This window comes from Diaphorina citri, unplaced genomic scaffold, assembly GCF_000475195.1.
Source record: "Diaphorina citri unplaced genomic scaffold, Diaci psyllid genome assembly version 1.1 scaffold703, whole genome shotgun sequence".
Lineage (NCBI taxonomy): Eukaryota > Metazoa > Arthropoda > Insecta > Hemiptera > Psyllidae > Diaphorina > Diaphorina citri.
This window is the reverse complement of record NW_007378136.1, coordinates 1-26,465: the sequence shown is the minus strand read 5'-3', so window position 1 is coordinate 26,465 and position 26,465 is coordinate 1. Positions and strand designations below refer to the sequence as shown.

Sequence of the window (26,465 nt, the reverse complement as noted above, 5' to 3'; positions counted from 1 at the left end):
CTTTATCCAAAACTGCATCAGACGGAGGTGCACTTGCTGTTATAGCATGGAAATTAGTTTTCATTTAAGGAGAAGCAGCGTAATTATTGTGGGATGTTTTGGAAGCTGTTTTGGCAAAGTGACTTGGGGGAATATTAGCTTTTCATACATTCCATTACGTGTTACTTTACTGTATCTATGTATATCTATGCTTAATATACAATCAAGTACATTAGGTACTTACTTAGTTAACCCTTATTTGAAACTCTTTACATAATAATATGTAGGTTGTAGGTACATAAGAACGATTTACCTATACCTATGTGAATGTAAAGAGAAGTCTGTGACTCTCAGCTTATTATATTTGTGAGCCGTTTTATACTCTGTTCATTGTTGTCAATTTCAGGTTTCCATACAAATAAATGAAATTGTATTGGTAGTGCCTATATGTATGTATGTATTTCAAATCAGAAACAAAAGACCCTCGTTTCATTTTCTTATTTCCTCTCTTCAAGCTTTTCAAGCAGCACGCTTTTTCCCAAACGGATTGGACAGAACGAGGTCTGTCAGAGAGTCAAAACGTGTGTGGCGGAATAAGCTTGAGACCTAGGCCTCTCACGGTCTAACAGACCTTGGTCTCAGGCTTTTTCCCCATACATGTTCCACCATATCAGATCTGGCAGACTCTCTGAGCATGAGAGGCTGGCATAATAGTCGTCTATTCTAAATTGTTTGTCTTCTTTTCTTCACAGACTACTGAGAGACCCGTTTCTCAAGCTTTTTTCGCCACACACATTCCGACTGTTGTTGATGGCTACATAGTCTTATGGGCCTGTTCACACTTGAACTTTAAGTTTAAGTGTGAACAGGCCCATAAGACTATCTAGCCCTCAACATGAAAACTGCCGTATACTACAAGTTACAGTCTAGATGTGAAATCCACCTTATCTAAATATGTATGTGTATCTAAAACTTTATCTTTAGAAGAACCCATTTTATGAAGGTGAGAAAAACCTGCTGAATCGGTTCGTGTAAAGATACACACGAGTGCTTGCTAGAAACTTTGCCTGGTGCACTGTCGTACGCTCAGATTAGGTGTGTGGGAGTGATTTGTAAGCCAAAAGGTTCGACCTAATGAAATCTTTTTCGGTTTTAGTTGGAGTGTTTGGCGGTCAACTACTGCTCCAAGGTCACCGGGTCCACCATGAAAACGCTGTTCCATCGGAGCAAACGGTTGAAGACGCTTCTGATGAATCAAACTAGTGAGTATTCTTCTGCTCTTCAACTTTGCCCTCTAAGGCCTTTTTAGATTGTGAAATGATTGATGATGAATGATAATTAGTAGTAAAAGAGGCACTTAGCAATACTGTGATACCCACTAAAATTGTAAAAAAAAGCTCTCTACTTTATCACAAATAATTAATGATTTTCAAATCACCTTTGAATATCAAGTCCATACCCGGTGAATTAAACATGGCCATGATACACAATAGGAATGTATCACACATAGCTGTCTCAAAACCCACCGTGTATGGACAAATGAATCTGTTAGAAGACATGAAATTGTGTTCGGAATTGTGATTTGATTTGATTTTTTCGATTTGATTTGATAATTTCCTTTTCACAGATTTGCAAAGCGAATATCTGATGCAGGTGGACTGGGAGAAGTCATCGATTCAAGAGTTGGACATCACCGCCACCGATTTGTCATCCGAATGTCTCATCGAAATGCTCACCCGGATCCCTAACCTGCGATTCCTCAGCGCTGGACAACTCAACGGATTTAACGATTCGGTGAGTAACACAATATTTTTTATCAATTTTTCTTTGAGAGATGAGGCTATTGTTTGTGAGGCAGTTTCACTATAGTAGACTTCTAATGATTACCCGTCGCAATACACGTGAAAATTGAGAAAGAATTGTTTTATTGATTTTCACCGCACCACTTTTATTGATCTGGTAGGTAAGTATCTCCGATTATGGCAAAGACAAGTTTTAAAAAAGTGACTTCATTTCACTTTCCTTCTGATTAAATTTCACTTTTCACAGTGAAAAATGAAATTGATTACGATTAGTCAGTTCTGATGTGCATCCAGTTTTTTCTGATATATTAATTTTTTAAAGTAGTTAATTTCGAATTAATTCTAAACTATGTTTACATCTAAATTGTGTCTGAGGAAATTTCATATATTTTTCAAAAGCATGTTTTGGTGATACCTAATATCTAGGCAGTGCAACAGTGCAAGTTTATTAAATAGCTTTTGGAAAAGCTCAGTGCTAAAATTTTCAAATGACATTGTCAGGTTTGTTGGATGACTATAATAAATTATTTGTCTTGTGCAGTACTGTTAATAGTCGAACAGTTTCCATAGGGTTTCGTTTTTTTTTATGTTCTAACTCCTTTTTTGTACTGCCCTGTAAATTGACGATTTTTTTTTATAATCACTTTCCTTCTGATTAAATTTCACTTTTCACAGTGAAAAATGAAATTGATTACGATTAGTCAGTTCTGATGTGCATCCAGTTTTTTTCTCATATATTATTTTTTTTTAATGTAGTTAATTTCGAATTAATTCTAAACTATGTTTACATCTAAATTGTGTCTGAGGAAATTTCAAATATTTTTCAAAAGCGTGTTTTGGTGATACCTAATACAGTGGTGGTTTGGTGATACCTAGGCAGTGCAACAGTGCAAGTTTATTAAAGGTAGCTTTTGGAAAAGCTCAATGCTAAAATTTTCAAATGACATTGTCAGATTTATTGGATGACTATAATATTTGTCTTGTGCAGTAGTGTCAATAGTCGAATAGTTTCCATAGGGTTTCGTTTTGTTTTATGTTCTAACTCCTTTTTTGTACTGCCCTGTAAATTGACGATTTTTTTTATAAAATTTGGTCCCAGTAGGGATAACCAAACTACCGGTTTTACTAGGGAAAAAAACCTCTTCCCCCCCCCCTCTCTGGGGGGAATAAAAAAAAAAAAAAAAAAAACAGGAAAATAATATTTTTATTAGGTACCTATTTTATTAATTTCATTTCTAATGTAGGTAGTATAGGTATATACCAAAGATAATTAAGAATTAATAATAATGAAAAAAAAGGCAAATTTTTATGAGCAAAATGAGCCCTCTAAAAAAGGAGGTACCTACCTGCTTCCAACATACCCAATTAAACGCATATACCTATACCTACTGACAAATCCCAGTCTTATATACAAATAAAAATACCAACATATTTACCTAAATAACAAAGTATAATAATAGGTACCAACGCATTTGGAATATTTAAACCGCCATTATTCTCCCTTTATATTCCCTTCAAGCCTTCAAAGACAGGAACCTGCAGGAATACGGATCTGGCACAGGGGAGCGTGTTGAGGACGAGATTTTTGTGGGAATTTTGCTATAAATCCCACCATTAAAAAAAATACCCTGAGGACGAGTGAAATTACATGGGATTTTTATTGTCGTCCTCTAACAAACATAAATAGGTACCTACGTTTCAACCAAACTTTAACCGAAGGACTCCCACATTGATGCTTTCAGCTCCAACTGTATCCAGGTTAGATTAAAATTACCTATCCTCCTCAGTACTCCTCACATTCTAAAAATTTAATATGTGTCCAAATAAATTATATGTGCCTATGTAACTGGATTTGTAGATACTTTGTTTGAGAGCACAGATTTGATCTGTGAAAGAGATAAACCAGTTTAGGAGTATACAATTTTTGGAACAAGTAGATTTCAACCTTCCGTAGAAAATCCAAATTTTGACAAATTCCACTCCAAACAAAACATTCATTGATCTGAATAAAGCTTGTGGAGGTTTTAAGGGCCCCAAAAACAATTTAAAATCCTAACAACATAGGTATCTTTTAACAAATCTACACCGTACTTTGGGGTATAATTTTCCCTTGAAGACAACATTATCCCATAATATGTACCTATCTTGTTAAATAATAATAAAAAAAAAACTTACCTCAAGGAGCAATTTTGTCTCCAAGAACCTATAACTACCCTTTGCGTAATGTTTTCCAATTTTTTTCGGCAGCATCCGCTTTGGGCCGTCACTCCGCTATATCGAGCTGCCTATTGAGCTGATCACTCACACAGTGTTGCATGAGTTGGCCAACAAGTGTCCCAATTTGACCCAACCCATCTCAAGAGAAGAAGGAGCTATGAATAATTTAGACCATGGCCATATGCTTCTAAATTGTCTAAACGGCTGAATAATTAAATTCACCCCCACTAACTTTCAGTGGAGTAGGGTGGTTTCAAATTAGAGAGTCTTTGCACTGCTATAAACTTACGTGACGATAATTGAAACGTAAAACGTAAGTTGACCCAAACGCGTTTCTGCGCAGAAACGATTTTTCGTCCAATAACGTTAAAAAGTTCAGATGATGGGACGCTCATTTTGATTGTAAAAACTCGATATTTATTTTCATATGAAAATAAATTTAGTGGTTCCATGGATCTACTATGAAGGGGAAATAGAGAAACTTATTTCCACTCTGTTAAATATGTGAAGGCGAAAATTTCCTTTCCAGCTGTACCAAAAATCCGTGTTTTTCACGCCAACTCTGTTTTTCTGCACTTTTTTGGCTTCATCAAAAAAGAGATTTTTGATTCCTCCGTTTCCCTTCATCCTCCAAGACTTGATCACTTGAAAAAGGACCGTTCTCGGGGTCGTATAAAAATCCAATGAAAAAACTTCCTTTGTGTACCACGAAACATAAATGTAATACTTCAAAACAAGTATTACATTCACGCTTCGCCACTGCTATGCCTACATCTCTTAATAGATAGATACTGAACTCCAGCCACACCGGAGGTAAAACAAATGGCCCTACAACTCAACCCTACATCATGCATTAATTATTTAGCCATGTGAATTGTAATTACAAGTCCCTACGTAGAGGTATCTTACAATTTTCAGCAGAAATCTATCCCTACGTGCTCTGAATACGTTGCTATTATCTGGTATTATTTCTCTTACAAAGATAATAATACACACAAAGATATAGCTAGAACGGTTGAAGATACCTACATAACTAGTGAGAACTGTCACTAGTGATTCAGTAAATTGTAAGACTCACTCCAAAAGAGGGGGTTTATTGGGACTACAATGGTGAAAAGAGGCCTACAATTTAATGGGCGAAATTTCATTATTTTCTGAAAATATCGGCTGGGCCCTTTTTTTCTGAGTGAGTTTTACAGTTTACAGAAAAACAGAACTGGTAGTGAGAGTAGCATTTACAGTGTAGCTAAGAGGATTGTCTTGGGAGAATACGTAACATTAAATTACCTATATATTTCGGTTGAAACAAATCTCAGAGCAATACATTCCAACATTAATTTCATCAGAGTCCCTTGGCTCTTCTTTAAAAGCCTTCTTTAGTTCTTTGACTCCATCCTCTACTCCTCCTCCTTTTCTTCTTCTTCTTCTTCTCCTCCTCCCCTTCTCTTCTTTTCATCTCTTTCGTTTCTCCTTCTTCTCCTTCTTTTCATCTATTATTTCTCCTCTTCTCCTTTCCCTCCATTTCGTTTCTATTCTCTTATTCTTCTCCTCTTTTCTTTTATTATCTTCCTCGTCTTCGTCTTCTCTTTTATTTCTGCTGCCCTCCTCTCTTTTTTTATTCTTCTTCTTCTTCTTCCTCTTCTTCTTCCTCTTCCTCTTCCTCTCCCTCTTCCTCTTCCTCTCCCTCTTCTTCTTCCTCTTCCTCTTCTTCTTCTTCCTCTTCTTCCTCTTCCTCTTCTTCTTATTCTTCTTCTTCTTCCTCTTCTTCTTCTTCTTCTTCTTCTCCGTTTTCTCTTCTTTTTCTTCTCCTCCTTCTTCTCCTCTCTCATTCTCATCTCGCTGGCTCATTTCAATATGGGACTGGTGCCAAATTCGTTCTGTAGGAACCTATACAGCTCTGTGTTTAATATGGGGAGCTGAGCGCTCCCCTCGGGACTAATAGAGTAATAGACAGTAAAAACAGCCCCATCTAAGTGAGAACTCAATGTAGAACATTAGTTTAACATGAATGGTTTTCAAATTCAAATGTTTCGATGATCCGTGAAGAGCTGGTTTGATAGGAATGAGGAGATTGAGGGTTCAAATACCGACCGCTGCATCGAATCCTATCGAGGTTTCGACCATTTTCAAGAAATTTGATAGCTGGACTATTTTGAGAGTTTGAGAGATGTAAAGGTGTGTAAAAACGTTCGATCGGAGAGTTGTCGAGGCAGTGTGGACGATTCAGTCGACATCGATCGACGGCCGGTCGACCATGGGAGGATATACCTTAATAGCAGGATTATACGAGGGCAGAAGGCAGTCCACTAGTTCAGCTACTAGCCTGAGGACCGTTTTTAAGGGGGACCAGGGGCCTCGCCCCACCCCACCCCTCAGGGTATTATTTTGTTCCTTCACTGTAGGCTGGACTTCAAAAATTTGGAGCATCCACCCCAGGTCTGGCTGGCCTCTTGCACTTTAAAACCAAAACAAAATGTACACGGAGCACAGATTCGCCCTTCTAAGCATCATCTCCCCAAACCCAAAGTATACACATATGACATGTAGCTTCCTAAGTTCCTATTTCCTACGAAAAACATTACTTAATGGTTTCCTCCAAAGCCACAAAATCCAGTCGTAAAAACCGCACGTAATGTGACTTTCAGCATCACACATTAAAAAAAAAAACAGTATTTAAGGGAAGGAAAAAGCAGTGAGGGAAGGAAGGAAAGAGTAAAGAGAGAGAAAAAAAGGAATAAGGGAAGGAAAGCGTAGTAAGGGAAGGATAATAGGGAAAAGACACTTTCATTAACCATTATCCCGAAATCCGCTCTCTGGAAAAGTGAAACGACTTTTTAATACGCTCGAAAATGACCCAATTACCCACATATGCATGGGATATGCAATCGTGGAGGTTGAGGGGGAGGAGAGGGAGGGGGAAAGGGAGAAGGGGAGAATGAAAGGAAGAAGGAGAGAAATGGAGGGGAGAAAGAGGGGAATTGGAGGGAGAAGATAGGAAGGGAAAATAAATATAAACAGAGGTATGCAAAGGAGAAGGGAAGAAATGTTAGGGAGAGAAAGGGAAAGAATGGAAAGGTGAAAGGGAGATAGAAAGGGAAGAATGAAAGAGGGAAAGGAAGAAATTTAGTAGAGAAAGGTACCTAGGAATAAAAGGGAGAAGGGGAAAAGGGAAAATGAATAAGAGAAGACGAAGAATGGAAAGGAGAAATTGAAACAGAAAGGGAGGAATGGAGGAGAGAATCAGAAGAAGAAGAAGAAGGAAGGAAACAGGAGGGAAATAGGAAATAATTGAAGAGCATGGGGAGGAATGGAAGACAAAAAGCGGAAGGATGAAAGGGATAAAGGGAGGAATCAGAGGGACAAAGGGATGATAGGGTAGGAAAAGGGAAGGATGAAAGGGGGAAAGGGAGAAAAGGGAAGGAAAATAAGAGGGAAAGGGAGCTTTATCCAAAACTGCATCAGACGGAGGTGCACTTGCTGTTATAGCATGGAAATTAGTTTTCATTTAAGGAGAAGCAGCGTAATTGTTGTGGGATGTTTTGGAAGCTGTTTTGGCATTTTGGCAAAGTGACTTTGGGGAATATTAGCTTTTCATACATTCCATTACGTGGTACTTTACTGTATCTATGTATATCTATGCTTAATAGACAATCAAGTAGGTACTTACTTACTTAGTCAGCCATAATTTGAAACTATTTACATTTAATAATAAGTACGAGTACCTACATAAGAAAGGTTTACCTCTGTGAGCGTAAAGAGAAGACTGTCAGCCTTAGTTAGCTTGGAGGGTAGCGCGCCTGCCTTGTAAGTGATCCCTTAGGAACTCGTGCGTTGATTGTGATTCGAGTATTACCGCTGTAATAAAAGTTTAATTGAATCATTCAACTGATTTCTAATGCCTGCCACTCATGCCAGACTGTCTGACAGAACGCGGCCTGTCAGAGTCGGAACGTGTGTGGTCGGAAAAAACTTGAAACCTAGGCCTCTCACGGTCTGACAGAAATAGGTCTCAAGCTTTTTGTACCACGCACGTTCCAACTATTGGAGTATTAGAGACCACGATCTGTCACACTTCTGAGCGTGAGTAGCTGGCATAATGTTCGTTCATTCTAACTTGTTTCTCTTCCTTCTTCACAGAACATTGAAAAGCTTCCAGACAAGGTCCTCCTGCACATTTTCTCCTATATCTCGGTCACAAGGAAATCTGCCATTCTATTCTATTAAAATATATTCTATTCTATTCTTCACAGACTATTGAAAAGCTTCCAGACAAGGTTCTCCTGCACATTTTCTCCTACCTTAGTCACAAAGAAATCTGTCAGATGGCGCGCGTGTGCAAGAAATGGCGCATGATCGCATACGACACGCGTTTGTGGAAATGCGTGTCTCTACGACCAGAAGTATCCGGTCTTCATGTCGGATCGCTTGAGTCCTTGCTGGCCCTCATCAGGTAAGTGAAGAAACGGAATTCCAAGTTTTCAGAAATCCTAGGAAACACAAGGCGTCTTTTTTTTCTGGGCAAAGGATGTCCACAATTCCATCATTCTAATCTAAATCTGTAGTACCTACATATACTTTTTGGAATCAGGGGACCCTAAAACGGATTTTTCCACCCATTTCCCAATTTTGAAAATTTTCAAAGTTGCTTTTTCGAAGTTTTGACCTCAGATTTGGATTTTTCACAACTTTTTACGTAGGAATTGACCTTTTATTAATAATTTTTACCCATATAAAGTTCCGTGTAAACAACCATACGATACGGACGTCGAGTCCTCGCTCTGCTCCGTGTGTGTGTTTATAAGTCTCTACGACCAGAAGTATCCGGTCTTCATGTCGGATCGCTTGAGTCCTTGCTGGCCCTCATCAGGTAAGTGAAGAAACGGAATTCCGAGTTTTCAGAAATCCTAGGAAACACAAGGCGTCTTTTTTTTCTGGGCAAATGATGTCCACAATTCCATCATTCTAATCTAAATCTGTCGTCCATATGTATACTTTTTGGAATCAGGGGACCCTAAAACGGATCTTTCCACCCATTTCCCGATTTTGAAAAATTTCAAAGTTGCTTTTTCGGAGTTTTGACCTCAGATTTGGATTTTTCACAACTTTCTACGTAGGAATCGACCTTTTATTAATATTTTTTTTTTTACCCAAATGCAACTGCTCCATTAGATAACTCGTTCTCGTTCACCTTTATGTTTGAAAACCACACACCGTACTGACCGACTGATTCGGTTTACCCTAAAGACCTAACTGTCTGGAAACCACCCAAACAAACCAATCTGGTTTAGATCGCATCCGGTTTTCCTAGTTTCGTGTAAATCAAATTTTGTAATCGGACCATCTACGCCACCTAAAGCTGAAACAGTGACCAAACTACATTATTATATCACACTTTATGTCAAAATTGTTGAAAGAAAGTTGCTTTCCATTTTTTGGGAGAGTCGTCTTAGATTTTGACGCATGGAGAGACAAATTTGGCAATATTCGGCGGTTTGGCGACCCAGTTTGTGTATTTCTCGGCTATTTTGGGGAATCTTGATAAAAAATTATGCGACTCTTTCATACAAAGTCAGTTGTCAGCAACCAGTTTCTGTAAATCACGTAGGTCCGTCTTCATCTTGAACCGGAATTACCAGAAATCCCGTAACACGTCCGAACGTAATGTCTATTCTTCGGTTACGTCTGTGACACAATTTTTTGGTAATCATTGTTATCATGACTAGTTATGAACCTTTATGAGATCGTTGGTAATAAAGTAACGAGTACTAACCATAACCACAGATCTGGTACAATCTATGTGCCAATTCGGCCTCATTTGGAGGACCTGAAAGACGGTTATGAGGATAGGACAACCCCAAAAATTTATCAAAATTGGACTTCTTGGGAGGAAAATTTGATCGCTGTTGGGAGTTTGGACGGCTACTTGTCATTTTTTGAGACATGGGCGGCCCTAAAATTTTAGTGAAAATTAAATTTCGTCCTCCATATTGGATTCAGACCTGAGTGATTACATTTGCTTGGAATTTTTTTTTTTTTTTTTTTGCAGGGTAGGCAGGTCGAAGAGGGTGCTGAATTTGAAATTTAGATTACCTACCTACCTACCTTGTATTTTAACCCTATGTGGAGTATTTGGTAACGGAGAAATGTAGGTAGTAGGTCTGTATTATCTATCTTGTCAATATTGGGCACGAGTAGATGCCATCTTAGATTTTGTCTAATCTAAACGCAGAACTCAATTCCTTTATTCATAAATTGCTCAAAAACTACCCGAGTTTGATATAAAAAAAACTACATACCAAAGTTTGTTCAAAAGGGTTAACTTTGGCAAACGTTTTTCAGAAAAATAAAATCCCATCCCCCTACTGTTGTCATGGGATTTTTCTCGAAAAATCTCGTCCTCAACACGCTCCCCTGTGCTAGATCCCAGGAATACCAGTAGGTACCTACCTAATAAAATGATATAAAAAATTATAAAGTAAATAAAATAATGACTCCATTCAAAGGCCAACCCGGACTAATTAAATGCACAAAGTGAACTTTACAACGTTTGTGTTTCTGTATTTATTTTTTGTGCTTCTCCTGGTTTACGTGTACATTTTATTTGCATAAAACAAACTCTAGAACATTTTTACAAACACATTTTTTAGAACATTTTTACAAAACATTTTTTATAACTTTTTTTTTTCATTGCAAATAAAAATATCTACCTATTTATTGAGAACATTTTTGTTGAATATTCATTGAAGTTTAACAAAGTTGACCTTTTTCTCCCCCCAAAAGACACTTTCATTAACCATTATCCCGAAATCCGCTCTCTGGAAAAGTGAAACGACTTTTTAATACGCTCGAAAATGACCCAATTATCCACATATGCATGGGATATGCAATCGTGGAGGTTGAGGGGGGGGAGAGGGAGGGGGAGAAGGGGAGAATGAAAGGAAGAAGGAGAGAAATGGAGGGGAGAAAGAGGGGAATTGGAGGGAGAAGATAGGAAGGGAAAATAAATATAAACAGAGGTATGCAAAGGAGAAGGGAAGAAATGTTAGGGAGAGAAAGGGAAAGAATGGAAAGGTGAAAGGGTTTAGTGGATTTTTAATTGTGTTTGATAAAGTCGGATTTGTTTTCTAATTGATCAGTATGGAAGGAGATGTCAGTATCGATAGCGTTTATCATTTGTTCTTTATTTCTATTCACGTTTATATTACTATTCACAATTATTACTATTACTTTATTTTTTCATTTGTTGTGGAAATCAGGGTTTTGCTCGCTTTAGTAGGAAGTAGGCACCGCGAGGTTCTTGCTTGATGATGGACTGAAAAAAGCTCATTTATTAAATGGAATTTTATAAGTATAACCCAAAACCACCCCTCTGATGGACTGAAAAAAGCTCATTTATTAAATGGAATTTTATAAGTATAACCCAAAACCACCCCTCAACAATCCTGGAGGCGAGGGAGAGAGAGAGAGAGAGAGAGAGAGAGAGAGAAAGAGAAAGAAAGAGAGATTATCTTAAAAGCAAATTTTGAGCAGAAGGGCCTGAGTTCGATACCAGGCATGACAGGAAAACAGTGTCAGTGCTTACCTTTTAGTCAAAATTGTGTTCCTGTAATTTATCTAGGACATCTAGGTACATCTACATACCTAATAGGTAGGTACCTACCTAATATGATCAGGAATAGGGACCAATTTTAAGTAACTATTTGTCATACTGACATCCAACCTTTCACTGATCATTTCTCGTTTCAAAATCCCCCGAAAAAATGTAAAAAAAAAAAAAAAATCATCATCATCATCCTAAATTATTGTTCCACTGAAAAATCAACCCTGGCCTCTATTTTTCTGGATGAGGCTTAATCTTCGGGTCATCAGGTGTGGACACAACTTGCTCTTGAGTCATCACAAGTTTACATTGATGATGGAACAGGAGTTCTGCGGAGTCCGTTTGCAGGAACGGTAAGTTTTGTGGTGAACGCTCTAGAGAGGTTGAGGGGCATTTAGGGGCCTCGCACGGAGATTTTGGGGGCCCTAATGTAGTCATATATGATTACGAGTATATATGCTAAATATATCTTGCTTTATCCCCCTGAATTCACAACTCACTATTGAAAAAGGGGGCCTCCAGGCAACATATTTATACCAAATAATATATAGCGGTTCTAAATACTGTCGAACCTGTCTGTTGGGATTCCTCTAAATGGGAAACCTGGATAAAGAGAAAAAAATTGCTAGTCCCTTGGATTCTCAATCGGACAGGTTTGACTGTACTGATGAAATAAAGGCACTATCTGTCTCACCCAGTCTAGTAGTACTAATGCTTCATTCTACATAATATATCTTTTCTGGAATCTATCCATATCCTTCTTCTCTCCACAAACCATTCCCAACAATGCCCTACCGGTCCGTCTTGAGGTCAAAGCACAACCTGCTCACCCATCTCAAGAGAAGAAGGAGCTATGAATAATTTAGACCATGGCCATATGCTTCTAAATTGTCTAAACGGCTGAATAATTAAATTCGCCCCCACTAACTTTCAGTGGAGTAGTGTGGTTTCAAATTAGAGAGTCTTTGCACTGCTATAAACTTACGTGACGATAATTGAAACATAAAACGTAAGTTGACCCAAACGCGTTTCTGCGCAGAAACGATTTTTCGTCAAATAACGTTAAAAAGTTCAGTTGATTGGACGCTCATTTTGATTGTAAAAACTCGCTATTTATTTTCATATGAAAATAATTTTCGATAAAAAATTATGCGACTCTTTCATACAAAGTCAGTTGTCAGCAACCAGTTTCTGTAAATCACGTAGGTCCGTCTTCATCTTGAACCAGAATTACCAGAAATCCCGTAACACGTCCGAACGTAATGTCTATTCTTCTGTTACGTCTGTGACACAATTTTTTGGTAATCATTGTTATCATGACTAGTTATGAACCTTTATGAGATCGTTGGTAATAAAGTAACGAGTACTAACCATAACCACAGATCTGGTACAATCTATGTGCCTATGTAACTGGATTTGTAGATACTTTGTTTGAGAGCACAGATTTGATCTGTGAAAGAGATAAACCAGTTTAGGAGTATACCATTTTTGGAATATTTGAAACAAGTAGATTTCAACCTTCCGTAGAAAATCAAAATTTTAACAAATTCCACTCCAAACAAAATATTCATTGATCTGAATAAAGCTTGTGGAGGTTTTAAGGGCCCCAAAAACAATTTAAAATCCTAACAACTTATCTTTTAACAAATCTACACCGTACTTTGGGGTATAATTTTCCCTTGACGACAACTTTATCCCATAATATGTACCTATCTTGTTAAAAAATAAAAAAAAATAAACTTACCTCAAGGAGCAATTATGTCTCCAAGAACTTATAACAACCCCTTTGCGTAATGTTTTCCACTTTTTTCGGCAGCATCCGCTTTGGGCCGTCACTCCGCTATATCGAGCTGCCTATTGAGCTGATTACTCACACAGTGTTGCATGAGTTGGCCAACAAGTGTCCCAATTTGACCCACCTCCTGCTGGACTTCAGTACGGCTATGCAACTGCATGACTTCAGCGAGCTTCAGGTAAGCCGTTTTTTGCGATTCTTCTGTCGCTAAAAGTCATCAACTCAAATTTCGAGGTCTCAAACATGATTCCCCCACCATAACTAACAATCCTGGGGAAAAATCGGTTACCCTTATTGTCTCCTCTATCAACTAGACTGAAAGCTTTTTTCTAGACGTTAGCATCTGCATGTTTAGACATCTGCAAAGGAGGCATTAAAGTTAGTAAAGTTGAGATACCCTCAATCTTAGGCCAGCCACTCATTATTAGGTAGACCTGACGACAGGTACACTCAATCAGGTCTAGCTGATAGTATGTGTGCTCATCAGGTGTCAAGTACTTATACCTGATCAGGTGTATCTGTCAGGTCTACCTGATAGTGATTAGTGAATGGCTGGCCTCACAGATAAGCTTCAAATGTTCTCTAGCTTCACCAAAATTGAGTTTTTCCATTATTTTCCAGGCATTTCCCACCAAGCTGCGTTACCTATGCATCTGTCTATCTGAAGTCATCTTCATGGAAGGGTTCATGAGGAAAATCTACAACTTTATCAACGGCCTGGAAATTCTGCATCTCATAGGTGAGAAAAACCACAACACCTTATTTTTTTTACTTCTTATTTTTCAATATCATGCCTCAAGGTAGAACTTCGGGCACACGAATTCAATTGCAAACTGGCATACTTATTTGTCCTATTACTTAACATAAACTTGAAAGCATGAAAGGCACCATTCCTTCATGACTTCAAATTTCAAGTCAATTTTCTAGCTTTCTAGTACCTATTATATATTATATTCTACTAATAAGTAGGTAGGTAAGTACTTAGATGCATGTACCTACTTCATTGGAGTATTGAATTTCTGAACTTTTCATATTGAATTGAAAAACTTTCTACAGTTTCTACTCCAAACAACTAAGGAAAGTATATGCAACTAACCTCATATGTTCCAATATTCTTTGATGTTTGCCAGTGGAAACCTTATACCAATACATCTTCAATGTTGCTTGTGTTGCAATTTATTTCTTCAACTAATTTCATGAATTTGATCTTCAAAGGTTTCTCCGTCAACATTTTGCTTTTGCAGTACCTACCTACTCTGATGAAATCTAGGTACTTCCTTCTCATTATAGTCATCACAAGTTTTTTCTTGTGATAATTACCTTTTTTTTTCTTTTTTTTTCGAAAGTCGAAGTTTTTTTGGCTCTGTGCTTAGTGTTGGGGGTGCAGGGTGCACTCAGCCTCTTGAGGACAATGTAGTAGGTACTTTGATCGAGTGGCGACCAGTGGCGGCATTACCAATGTAAAAAGATGATTGAAATATGGGCTCATGTCATGTCGATTGCTTGCATTTTATACACTTTCAAAGGAATAAATTCACAATTTTCATTAAAATGTTCACTCATTTCCAGGGACGTATGAGAAGGTTGAGGAAGAGGAGATCTTCAAAGGTTTCTCCGTCAATATTTTGCTTTTGCAGTACCTACCTACTCTGATGAAATCTACTTCCTTCTCATTATAGTCATCACAAGTTTTTTCTTGTGATAATTACCTTTTTTTTTTCGAAAGTCGAAGTTTTTTCGGCTCTGTGCTTAGTGTTGAGGGTGCACTCAGCCTCTTGAGGACAATGCAGTAGGTACTTTGATCGAGTAGCGACCAGTGGCGGCATTACCAATCTAAAAAGATGGATTGAAATATGGGCTCATGTCAATTGCTTGCATTTTACACACATTAAAAGAAATCAATTTACAATTTCCATTAAAATGATCACTCATTTCCAGGGACGTATGAGAAGGTTGAGGAAGAGGAAGAAGAAATCTATGAAGTCATCAACGTTCACAAGTTGAAGGGCGCCACCCCCAACCTTCGAGTCATCAATCTGTATGGCATTAACTTCATTGATGACTCCCACATTGATGCTTTCAGCTCCAACTGTATCCAGGTTAGATTAAAATTACCTATCCTCCTCAGTACTCCTCAGTTCCTCACATTCTAAAAATTTAGAATGTATCCAAATAAATTGAGTATCCAAAAACATATATCGGTAAGCAATAATATAGATTAAAATGCTTTAGTTAGAACAAGCAACCTCCGTGGCCGAGTGGGTATCACACTAGGCTTGCACGCAGAAGGGTTCGATTACCGGCGGGGCCGAGGTTTTTTTCGGCTCTGTGCTTGAAATTCGGGTTGCACTCAGCCTCGTGAGGACAATGGAGTAGCTACTTTAATCGAGTAGCGAGGTAGCGACCAGTACGGCATGAAAACTGCCGTATACTACAAGTTACAGTCTAGATGTGAAATCCACCTTATCTAAATATGTATCTAAAACTTTATCTTTAGAAGAACCATTTTATGAAGGTGAGAAAAACCTGCTGAATCGGTTCGTGTAAAGATTGTCCAAAGATGAGTGCTTGCTAGAAACTTTGCCTGGTGCACTGTCGTACGCTCAGATTAGGTGTGTGGGAGTGATTTGTAAGCCAAGTTTCGACATGATGAAATCTTTTTCGGTTTTAGTTGGAGTGTTTGGCGGTCAACTACTGCTCCAAAGTCACCGGGTCCACCATGAAAACGCTGTTCCATCGGAGCAAACGGTTGAAGACGCTTCTGATGAATCAAACTAGTGAGTATTCTTCTGCCCTTTAACTTTGCCCTCTAAGGCCTTTTTAGAGTGTGAAATGATTGATGATGAATGATAATTAGTAGTAAAAGAGGCACTTAGCAAGTTAGCAATACTGTGATACCCACTAAAATTGTAAAAAAAGCTCTCTGCTTTATCACAAATAATTCATGATTTTCAAATCACCTTTGAATATCAAGTCCATACCCGGTGAATTAATCATGGGTATGATACACAATAGGAATGTATCACACATAGCTGACTCAAAACCCACCGTGTATGGACAAATGAAACTGTTAGAAGACGTGAAATTGTGTTCGGAATTGAAAGCTATTTTCTAGACGTTAGCATCTGCATGTTTAGACATCTGCAAAGGAGGCATTAAAGTTAGTAAAGTTGAGATACCCTCAATCTAAGGCCAGCCACTCATTATTAGGTAGACCTGACGACAGGTACACTCGATCAGGTCTAGCTGATAGTATGTGTGCTCATCAGGTGTCAAGTACCTACTTATACCTGATCAGGTGTATCTGTCAGGTCTACCTGATAGTGAATGGCTGGCCTCACAGATAGTCTTCAAATGTTCTCTAGCTTCACCAAAATTGAGTTTTTCCATTATTTTGCAGGCATTTCCCACCAAGCTGCGTTACCTATGCATCTGTCTCTCTGAGGTCATCTTCATGGAAGGGTTCATGAGGAAAATCTACAACTTTATCAACGGCCTGGAAATTCTGCATCTAATAGGTGAGAAAAAACACAACACCTTATTTTTTACTTCTTATTTTTCCATATCATGCCTCAAGGTAGAACTTCGGGCACACGAATTCAATTGCAAACTGGCATACTTATTTGTCCTATTACTTAACATAAACTTGAAAGCATGAAAGGCACCATTCCTACATGACTTCAAATTTCAAGTCAATTTTCTAGCTTTCTAGTACCTATTATATATTATATCTACTAATAAGTAGGTAGGTAAGTACTTAGATGCATGTACCTACTTCATTGGAGTAGGTGGGCAGAAAGAAGAATTACGTTCAAGGAAGATATGAGAGTGGAAGTTTTTTGTTTCTTTATGAATTGGAAGAATAGTTCTGATATTTGTTGCTTGGAAAAACAGCCGGTTGTGGAATGCGGACAGACAGACGGGACATTAAAACTCCCAAAAATGATTACAAAGCTTCCGCCACTTCTTTGGTAAACGGGGAAGCAAAAATCCACCAGGACATCACTGATTTGTGATGAAATTTGAAAATGCCAGGACATTTGCTTGGAAAAACAGCCGGTTGTGGAATGCGGACAGACAGACGGGACATTAAAACTCCCAAAAATGATTACAAAGCTTCCGCCACTTTTTTGGTAAACGGGGAAGCAAAAACCCACCAGGACATCACTGATTTGTGATGAAATTTTTTGCATTTGGAAGTATTCCCAAAAGGGGAAGGTACACGTAATTATCCCGAATTTCAGGAAGTGGAGGGAAATCAGAGGGAATTAGAGGTAGAGAAAGGTACCTAGGAATAAAAGGGAGAAGGGGAAAAGGGAAAATGAATAAGAGAAGACGAAGAATGGAAAGGAGAAATTGAAACAGAAAGGGAGGAATGGAGGAGAGAATCAGAAGAAGAAGAAGAAGGAAGGAAACAGGAGGGAAATAGGAAATAATTGAAGAGCATGGGGAGGAACGGAAGACAAAAAAGGGAAGGATGAAAGGGATAAAGGGAGGAATCAGGGGGACAAAGGGATGATAGGGTAGGAAAAGGGAAGGATGAAAGGGGGAAAGGGAGAAAAGGGAAGGAAAATAAGAGGGAAAGGGAGCTTTATCCAAAACTGCATCAGACGGAGGTGCACTTGCTGTTATAGCATGGAAATTAGTTTTCATTTAAGGAGAAGCAACGTAATTGTTGTTGGATGTTTTGGAAGCTGTTTTGGCAAAGTGACTTTGGGTAATATTAGCTTTTCATACATTCCATTACGTGGTACTTTACTGTATCTATGTATATCTATGCTTAATAGACAATCAAGTAGGTACTTACTTACTTAGTCAGCCATAATTTGAAACTATTTACATTTAATAATAAGTACGAGTACCCATGGAAATTAGTTTTCATTTAAGGAGAAGCAGCGTAATTGTTGTGGGATGTTTTGGAAGCTGTTTTGGCATTTTGGCAAAGTGACTTGGGGAAATATTAGCTTTTCATACATTCCATTACGTGGTACTTTACTGTATCTATGCTTAATATACAATCAAGTACATTAGGTACTTACTTAGTTAACCCTAATTTGAAACTCTTTACATTTCATAATAAGTACGAGTACATAAGAAAGGTTTACCTCTGTGAGCGTAAAGAGAAGACTGTCAGCCTTAGTTAGCTTGGAGGGTAGCGCGCCTGCCTTGTAAGTGATCCCTTAGGAACTCGTGCGTTGATTGTGATTCGAGTATTACCGCTGTAATAAAAGTTTAATTGAATCATTCAACTGATTTCTAATGCCTGCCACTCATGCCAGACTGTCTGACAGAACGCGGCCTGTCAGAGTCGGAACGTGTGTGGTCGGAAAAAACTTGAAACCTAGGCCTCTCACGGTCTGACAGAAATAGGTCTCAAGCTTTTTGTACCACGCACGTTCCAACTATTGGAGTATTAGAGACCACGATCTGTCACACTTCTGAGCGTGAGTAGCTGGCATAATGTTCGTTCATTCTAACTTGTTTCTCTTCCTTCTTCACAGAACATTGAAAAGCTTCCAGACAAGGTCCTCCTGCACATTTTCTCCTATATCTCGCATAATGGTCGTTCATTCTAACTTGTTTCTCTTCCTTCTTCACAGAACATTGAAAAGCTTCCAGACAAGGTCCTCCTGCACATTTTCTACTATCTCAGTCACAAGGAAATCTGCCATTATATTCTATTAAAATATATTCTATTCTATTCTTCACAGACTATTGAAAAGCTTCCAGACAAGGTTCTCCTGCACATTTTCTCCTACCTTAGTCACAAGTGTTCCGACTGTCTGACTGACTGTGTCTTATGTTCCGACTGTCTGACTGACTGTGTCTTATGTTCCGACTGTCTGACTGACTGTGTCTAATCTTCCTTCTTCACAGACTATTGAAAAGCTTCCAGACAAGGTTCTCCTGCACATCTTCTCCTACCTTAGTCACAAGGAAATCTGTCAGATGGCACGTGTGTGCAAGAAATGGCGCATGATCGCATACGACACGCGTTTGTGGAAATGCGTGTCTCTACGACCAGAAGTATCCGGTCTTCATGTCGGATCGCTTGAGTCCTTGCTGGCCCTCATCAGGTAAGTGAAGAAACGGAGTTCTAAGTTTTCAGAAATCCTAGGAAACACAAAGCGTCTTTTTTTCTGGGCAAATGATGTCCACAATTCCATCATTCTAATCTAAATCTGTAGTATCCCTAACCTGCGATTCCTCAGCGCTGGACAACTCAACGGATTCAACGATTCGGTGAGTAACACAATATTTTTTATCGATTTTTCTTTGAGAGATGAGGCTATTGTTTGTGAGTCAGTTTCACTAGTAGACTTCAAAAATTTCATTAGAAGCTTTTAGGTAAGTGCTTTTCTCGTGAAATGGAAGGTGGTCAAATATTTTGTAGGAAGATTTTGAATTCGGTTCTTCCTCTATGATAATATCGTGTGGAGGTTTTGAGTCCATTTCCTCGTGTTTATCAAATGGGACGTGCTCAAAAAGCTCTTCAGATTTCTTATCTTTGTCGTGTTTGAATATTGCTTCGGTATATTTCGCATTTGATTTTTTACCACTGTCTCGTAGACCATTTTCAAAGATTTTATAGGAAGATGAAATTGGTTTTTCACTGCCATTAGGAATGTGAGCTTGAAAGAAAAACCTGATGAACATGAAAACATCCTATTTAGAAAATATAAAGAACCCTTCTACAAATCACAACTAAAACTGTATGACCACATTCCTAATGGCAGTGATAAACCAATTTCATCTTCCTATAAAATCTTCGAAAATGGTCTACGAGACAGTGGTAAAAAATCAAATGCGAAATATACCGAAGCAATATTCAAACACGACAAAGATAAGAAATCTGAAGAGCTTTTTGAGCACATCCCATTTGATAAACACGAAGAAATGGACTCAAAACCTCCACACGATATTATCATAGAGGAAGAAAGCATCAAACACGACAAAGATAAGAAATCTGAAGAGCTTTTTGAGCACATCCCATTTGATAAACACGAAGAAATGGACTCAAAACCTCCACAAGATATTATGATAGAGGAAGAAAGCAAAACGAATTCAAAATCTTCCTACAAAATATTTGACCACCTTCCATTTCACGAGAAAAGCACTTACCTAAAAGCTTCTAATGAAATTTTGGACTTTGATAAACATAAAGAAACGCAAACCAAATCTTCCGAAGAACACGTTTTCTATGGAAAAGGACCAATGTCAAATTTAAAATCTTCCTACAAAATCTTTAGCCACGTCCCAAATGGTAAAGAGAAGAACTCAATCATCAAATTCTCTGATGACCAGTTTGATCATATGGAAAGTGATTTTAACCCTGGTGAATTGGAAACAAAGTCTTCCCATGAACACATTTTCATTGATAAAGAAACCAAACCGACTTCAAAATCTTCCTATAAAATGTTCGACCATATTCCGTTTGAAAAGGAGAACGGTATCATCAAATCTTTCGACGAAAAATTCGAGGACAAACCTTCTGACAGAAATGAAAAACCAAAATCTTCCCAAGAAGATACGGACCATAATATTTTCTTTGATAAAGAAACAAAGTGGGATTCAAAATCTTCCTATAAAATCTTTGACGATATCCCGTTTGATAAAGAGAAACACTTCATCATAAAGAAGTCTTCAGATGAAATATTTGAACCCTCTGACAAGCACGAAAAAGTTGCTTCCCATGAAAAATTCGAAGATACCTTCTTCGACAAAGAATCCAAACCGCCTTCAAAATCTTCCTATAAAATATTTGACCATATTCCGTCTGATAAAGAGAAAATCTCCATTGAAAAATCATCAGATGAGATTTTTGAACACATTCCCTCCTTTAATAGACAAGACGAAATCCCAAGAAAATCTTCAAATGAACATATTTTCGCTGAAGAGAGCGAACAGCCTTTAAAATCTTCCTACAAAATCTATGACCACATTCCCACCATCTCAGAGGACAAACCCAATTCGAAATCTTCTCTGCTTTCCTACAAAATCTATGATCACATTCCTTCAGGCACAGAATCTACTTCAAAATCTTCCCTACTTTATAGAAAAGTACGTAATGAAGAGCCCATTTCCACTGCATTATGTCATTACATTAACAGTTTTATTCAGAAGTTCCTAATTTGGTCAAAGCGTACGTCCAGTATTTCCAGGTTTCATTCTACTCGTGAGATCTAGCGTTATGACAATGTGGAACTACTACTTCATACTATTCGTCATCCTCAATCTACTGATCTTAGTGCACGAGGTACTCTCTAACCTGCATGTTATCGGCAACGATGTTTATCACCACCATCACAAACATACCGAGACCAAACACAAACATTACATGTACCCGGTCCCTGTCTACTATCACGGTGTTTATCCTGAACGTAAACATCAAAGAATAGCTTCGCAAGGAGAAGAATTCCTAATTTAGTGTCTACGCTGAACGTAAACGGCAAAGAACATCTCAACAAGGAGGTCCGGAGCAAAAGTCTCAAGACAAGAAGATTCCCTGAAGAAGTGTTACAACATGGGCACAGCTACGGACCAATTAATTCCTCTGATTCCTATAACAACAATAATTAATTAACATCGATGTAACAACTTGCTACCATCTGATTCCAACATTAGCTTTTATGGTTCTCTATTCCTGTCAATTATACCTACTTGTATGACTACTTTTGTTCTCAAGTAGATTTTCACTTCTCATGAAGACACCACTTTGGTATTTCGCCGGACTGTTTATATCTTTGATTGGAATGTTTATATGAAGTCCATTGATATCCGGATCTTTATGTTTAGGTGTTTATGTTGAATTCTAGTCTCATAATAAAATTATCCATTCAAATGTGAAGTATAACAGGATTAATAGTAATTTTATATGATGTTCTGACCTAATTGTTTCCGGTCCGTTAATTGTTCCGATGAATTACATTTGAAAGATGTTTTACGCGTAATCGAATATGAAGTCCTATTAAGAACCTTGATATTTTATTCAGTAGATTAAGTTTTAATAACGTTTATTTGTTTAGAACTCGCTTTAGATACAATGAAACATCCATAACTTTATTATGTAAGCATGTCAAGTCGACATCAGAGTAGGTAATTGGGCCACTTTTTATGCTAATAAAAATATTGAGTCTATTTCCTGCGTCTTTTTTTCCAGAAAAAAACTCTTTCATATTTTTTTGTTGGGCAGAAAGAAGAATTACGTTCAAGAAAGATATGAGAGTGGAAGTTTTTTGTTTCTTTATGAATTGGAAGAATAGTTCTGACAGTTCGACTTGAGATCTTGATATTTTCTGGCAATTTCTTTCCAAATTGTCTAGACAAGTAGGTATTTTGTTTAGGTAATTTATGTACCATGGTAGATAATATTTATCACCTATTTGCCCGTTTTGTTGTCAAAAATAAATAAAATTTACAATAAGAAATATAAGTAAATAATATTTATACTTACCTAATTTACAATACGAGTATGTAGTATGTACAAATTTTATAATGTAGGAATCTTATTTTATAATGTAGGAAACATGTAGGTATAGCCAGTAAAGTCTGTGCAAATATTACTGATTTCATTATGTTTTTAAGTAGGTGTATTTACCTACACATTTCAAGATTTTTAAAGACAATATCTAATTTCTTACATTAATTATGAGACTTCAACTTTCGTTTTCGAAACACCATCATAATATTAATGATATCACTTTAGAATCTTCAAATATTTTGGTGATATTAATGCTAATAAAATATTCGATATAATTTTATGAAAATTTTGATTGTGTTTTATTTACATCAGGTCATTACATAAGCATAAAGTATCGTTTTTCATTATTTTGATGGGTTTATTATTCTGTGATATTACGTCATACATTTTTTAAAAGTGCAAAATCCAAAGTGTTAAGTTTTTTTATGGATCGCGCGAACTTTCTTGTTTTCTGCAAGTTAGAAGAAAGTTTGTCACATGTTCAAGCTTCAAGGTAATTTGAGATATTGATAACAGGTAGGTATTAGAATATAACTCAACAATGTCAGAGTAAAGTTATGTGTAGGTGTCCGCGAGATGTAGATTACGAAGTAGGTAGGTATTATCTACTTTTTTCAGCAAAAAAAGTAACACTTGTGTTTTTATAGGTAGCAACGATATGTCTAAAACGTTATTGGAAATGTGTTTGATGTAATTTATGACGACACCAAACTACCAACATGCCTGAACTTCAAGAACAAGTTGGTAACATCTTTGGCACATGCCTGTGAATGCTTGTTTGCAAATTTGTTCCTGACATCTCATCCAGATTCCAGAAGTTGTTGGATTTTGAAAATTTGGACCGATTGCAATACTTTCTCATTACCTTGTATAGGTTCCCTATACGTAAGGGTAATAGAAAGTAAAAAAACTCGACTGTTATACGATATCATACGTTCCTATATTTATTTTATTATCAACAACATTAAAAAGTGTAATAATTACTGTTTATTAATATTTTTTCATACCATATTTCAGTAAAACCTCAGATATCCTACCTCGGTGGTGTAGTACCTACCTCGGTGGTGTAGTGGTCAAGGCGCTCGCCTGGTAAACAGGAGGGCGTGGGTTCAATCCCAGCCGAGGTATGGAATACCTACCTCGGTGGTGTAGTGGTCAAGGCGCTACCTACCTCGGTGGTGTAGTGGTCAAGGCGCTACCTACCTCGGTGGTGTAGTGGTCAAGGCGCTACCTACCTCGGTGGTGTAGTGGTCAAGGCGCTACCTACCTCGGTGGTGTAGTGGTCAAGGCGCTACCTACCTCGGTGGTGTAGTGGTCGTTTGGTTATTTGTTTTTTTTTTTTTTTTTTGGTGGTTGGTGACTTAGGGTGATTGTGGGTCATATTGGGAATCTAAAAGTTGTTGATAAAAAAGTTATTACAACATTTATTAGAGATTCATTGTTGGAGTTTGGTCTATTAAACCTCTAAGGCCAGCCACTCATAAAAAGGTAGACCTGATCAGGTGTCAGGTATACCTGATAGAGTCAATTCTACCTGACTGTGTGTGTGTGTGCTCATTAGGTATCAAGTACACATGATCACGTGTATCTGTCAGGTCTACCTGATAATGAGTGGCTGGCATAAAAAAAAAAATCCTTGTCCTTCAAACAGTCCCAAATGCCGTACCGAGTATTCCGACAAGGACGTACCTCAGCATTATCTCTGTTTCTGCGGCGCCAAGCGTGACCCTCCATTTGAACCCTGGCTAGTGCCTCACTCTTGTGGTGAACATTGTAATAAGGAGCTAGTCCCCTCGTGTGGTCATATTTGTCTCCTGCTGTGTCACCCGGGACCTTGTCCACCCTGTCCCAAGATGGTAAAGACCCCCTGTCAGTGTGGCCAGAGTAGTCAACTGCAGAGATGTAGTAATAAGGTGAGTGTGGAAAAACTGATTAAATACCTGGTTTCCCCGGTCAGGATTTAAACTCATAAAAAGTAAGTGACCTAAGCAGGAAACTAGTTCAGTAGAAGCAAGAAATGCTAGAAGATAGAGATTTTTCAAATTAAGCAAGCTAAGAAAGAATAGAGAAGTTATTTATTATTATTTATTTTACTTTTAGATATTTAAGTCTTGAAAAAAATCCACTAATGAGTTTAAAGTAAAGAAGTTTCTTGGGCAAACTTTCCAAGTTGATTGGCTCTCATTTATGAGCACTGAACTTTGGATGAACATTAAGGCGGATTTCACATCTAGACTGCAACTTGTACTATACGGTAATTTTCATGTTGAGGCAATAAACTTCAAGTTTAAGTGTGAACAGGCCCATAAGACTATGTAGCCATCATCATGAAAACTGCCGTATACTACAAGTTACAGTCTAGATGTGAAATCCACCTTATCTAAATATGTATGTGTATCTAAAACTTTATCTTTAGAAGAACCCATTTTATGAAGGTGAGAAAAACCTGCTGAATCGGTTCGTGTAAAGATACACACGAGTGCTTGCTAGAAACTTTGCCTGGTGCACTGTCGTACGCTCAGATTAGGTGTGTGGGAGTGATTTGTAAGCCAAGTTTCGACATGATGAAATCTTTTTCGGTTTTAGTTGGAGTGTTTGGCGGTCAACTACTGCTCCAAAGTCACCGGGTCCACCATGAAAACGCTGTTCCATCGGAGCAAACGGTTGAAGACGCTTCTGATGAATCAAACTAGTGAGTATTCTTCTGCCCTTTAACTTTGCCCTCTAAGGCCTTTTTAGAGTGTGAAATGATTGATGATGAATGATAATTATTATGATAATCATCAATCATTTCCCACTCTAAAAAGGCCTTAGAGGGCTAATTATCAGTAGTAAAAGAGGCACTTAGCAATACCGTGATACCCACTAAAATTGTAAAAAAAGCTCCCTGCTTTATCACAAATAATTTATTCATGATTTTCAAATCACCTTTGAATATCAAGTCCATACCCGGTGAATTAAACATGGGCATGATACACAATAGGAATGTATCACACATATAGCTGACTCAAAACCCTCCGTGTATGGACAGATGAAACTGTTAGAAGACATGAAATTGTGTTCGGAATTGATTTGATTTTTTCGATTTGATTTGATAATTTCCTTTTCACAGATTTGCAAAGTGAATATCTGATGCAGGTGGACTGGGAGAAGTCATCGATTCAAGAGTTGGACATCACCGCCACCGATTTGTCATCCGAATGTCTCATCGAAATGCTCACCCGGATCCCTAACCTGCGATTCCTCAGCGCTGGACAACTCAACGGATTCAACGATTCGGTGAGTAACACAATATTTTTTATCGATTTTTCTTTCTTTGAGAGATGAGGCTATTGTTTGTGAAGCAGTTTCACTAGTAGACTTCAAATGATTACCCGTCGCAATACACGTGAAAATCGAGAAAGAATTGTTTTATTGATTTTCACCGCACCACTTTTATTGATCAGGTAGGTAAGTATCTCCGATTATGGCAAAGACAAGTTTTAAAAAAAAGTGACTTCATTTCACTTTCCTTCTGATTAAATTTCACTTTTCACAGTGAAAAATGAAATTGATTACGATTAGTCAGTTCTGATGTGCATCCAGTTTTTT

At 37.8% G+C, this 26,465-nt stretch overlaps 1 protein-coding gene across 1 annotated transcript in view; it reads left to right on the top strand.

Annotated features, from left to right (window-relative positions):
* The window catches only part of LOC103511333 (F-box/LRR-repeat protein 7), a gene marked incomplete at its 3' end in the record, with an annotated part of 46,828 nt that extends 20,675 nt beyond the window's left edge, over window positions 1-26,153 (top strand). Inside the window, exons 2-7 of the mRNA XM_026825123.1 lie at window positions 8,249-8,448; window positions 13,415-13,571; window positions 14,015-14,132; window positions 15,332-15,492; window positions 16,065-16,170; window positions 25,987-26,153. Coding sequence (XP_026680924.1) covers window positions 8,249-8,448; window positions 13,415-13,571; window positions 14,015-14,132; window positions 15,332-15,492; window positions 16,065-16,170; window positions 25,987-26,153 — 909 coding nt within the window. The remainder of the gene's footprint in view (window positions 1-8,248; window positions 8,449-13,414; window positions 13,572-14,014; window positions 14,133-15,331; window positions 15,493-16,064; window positions 16,171-25,986) is intronic.
* Window positions 26,154-26,465: the final 312 nt, after the last annotated feature.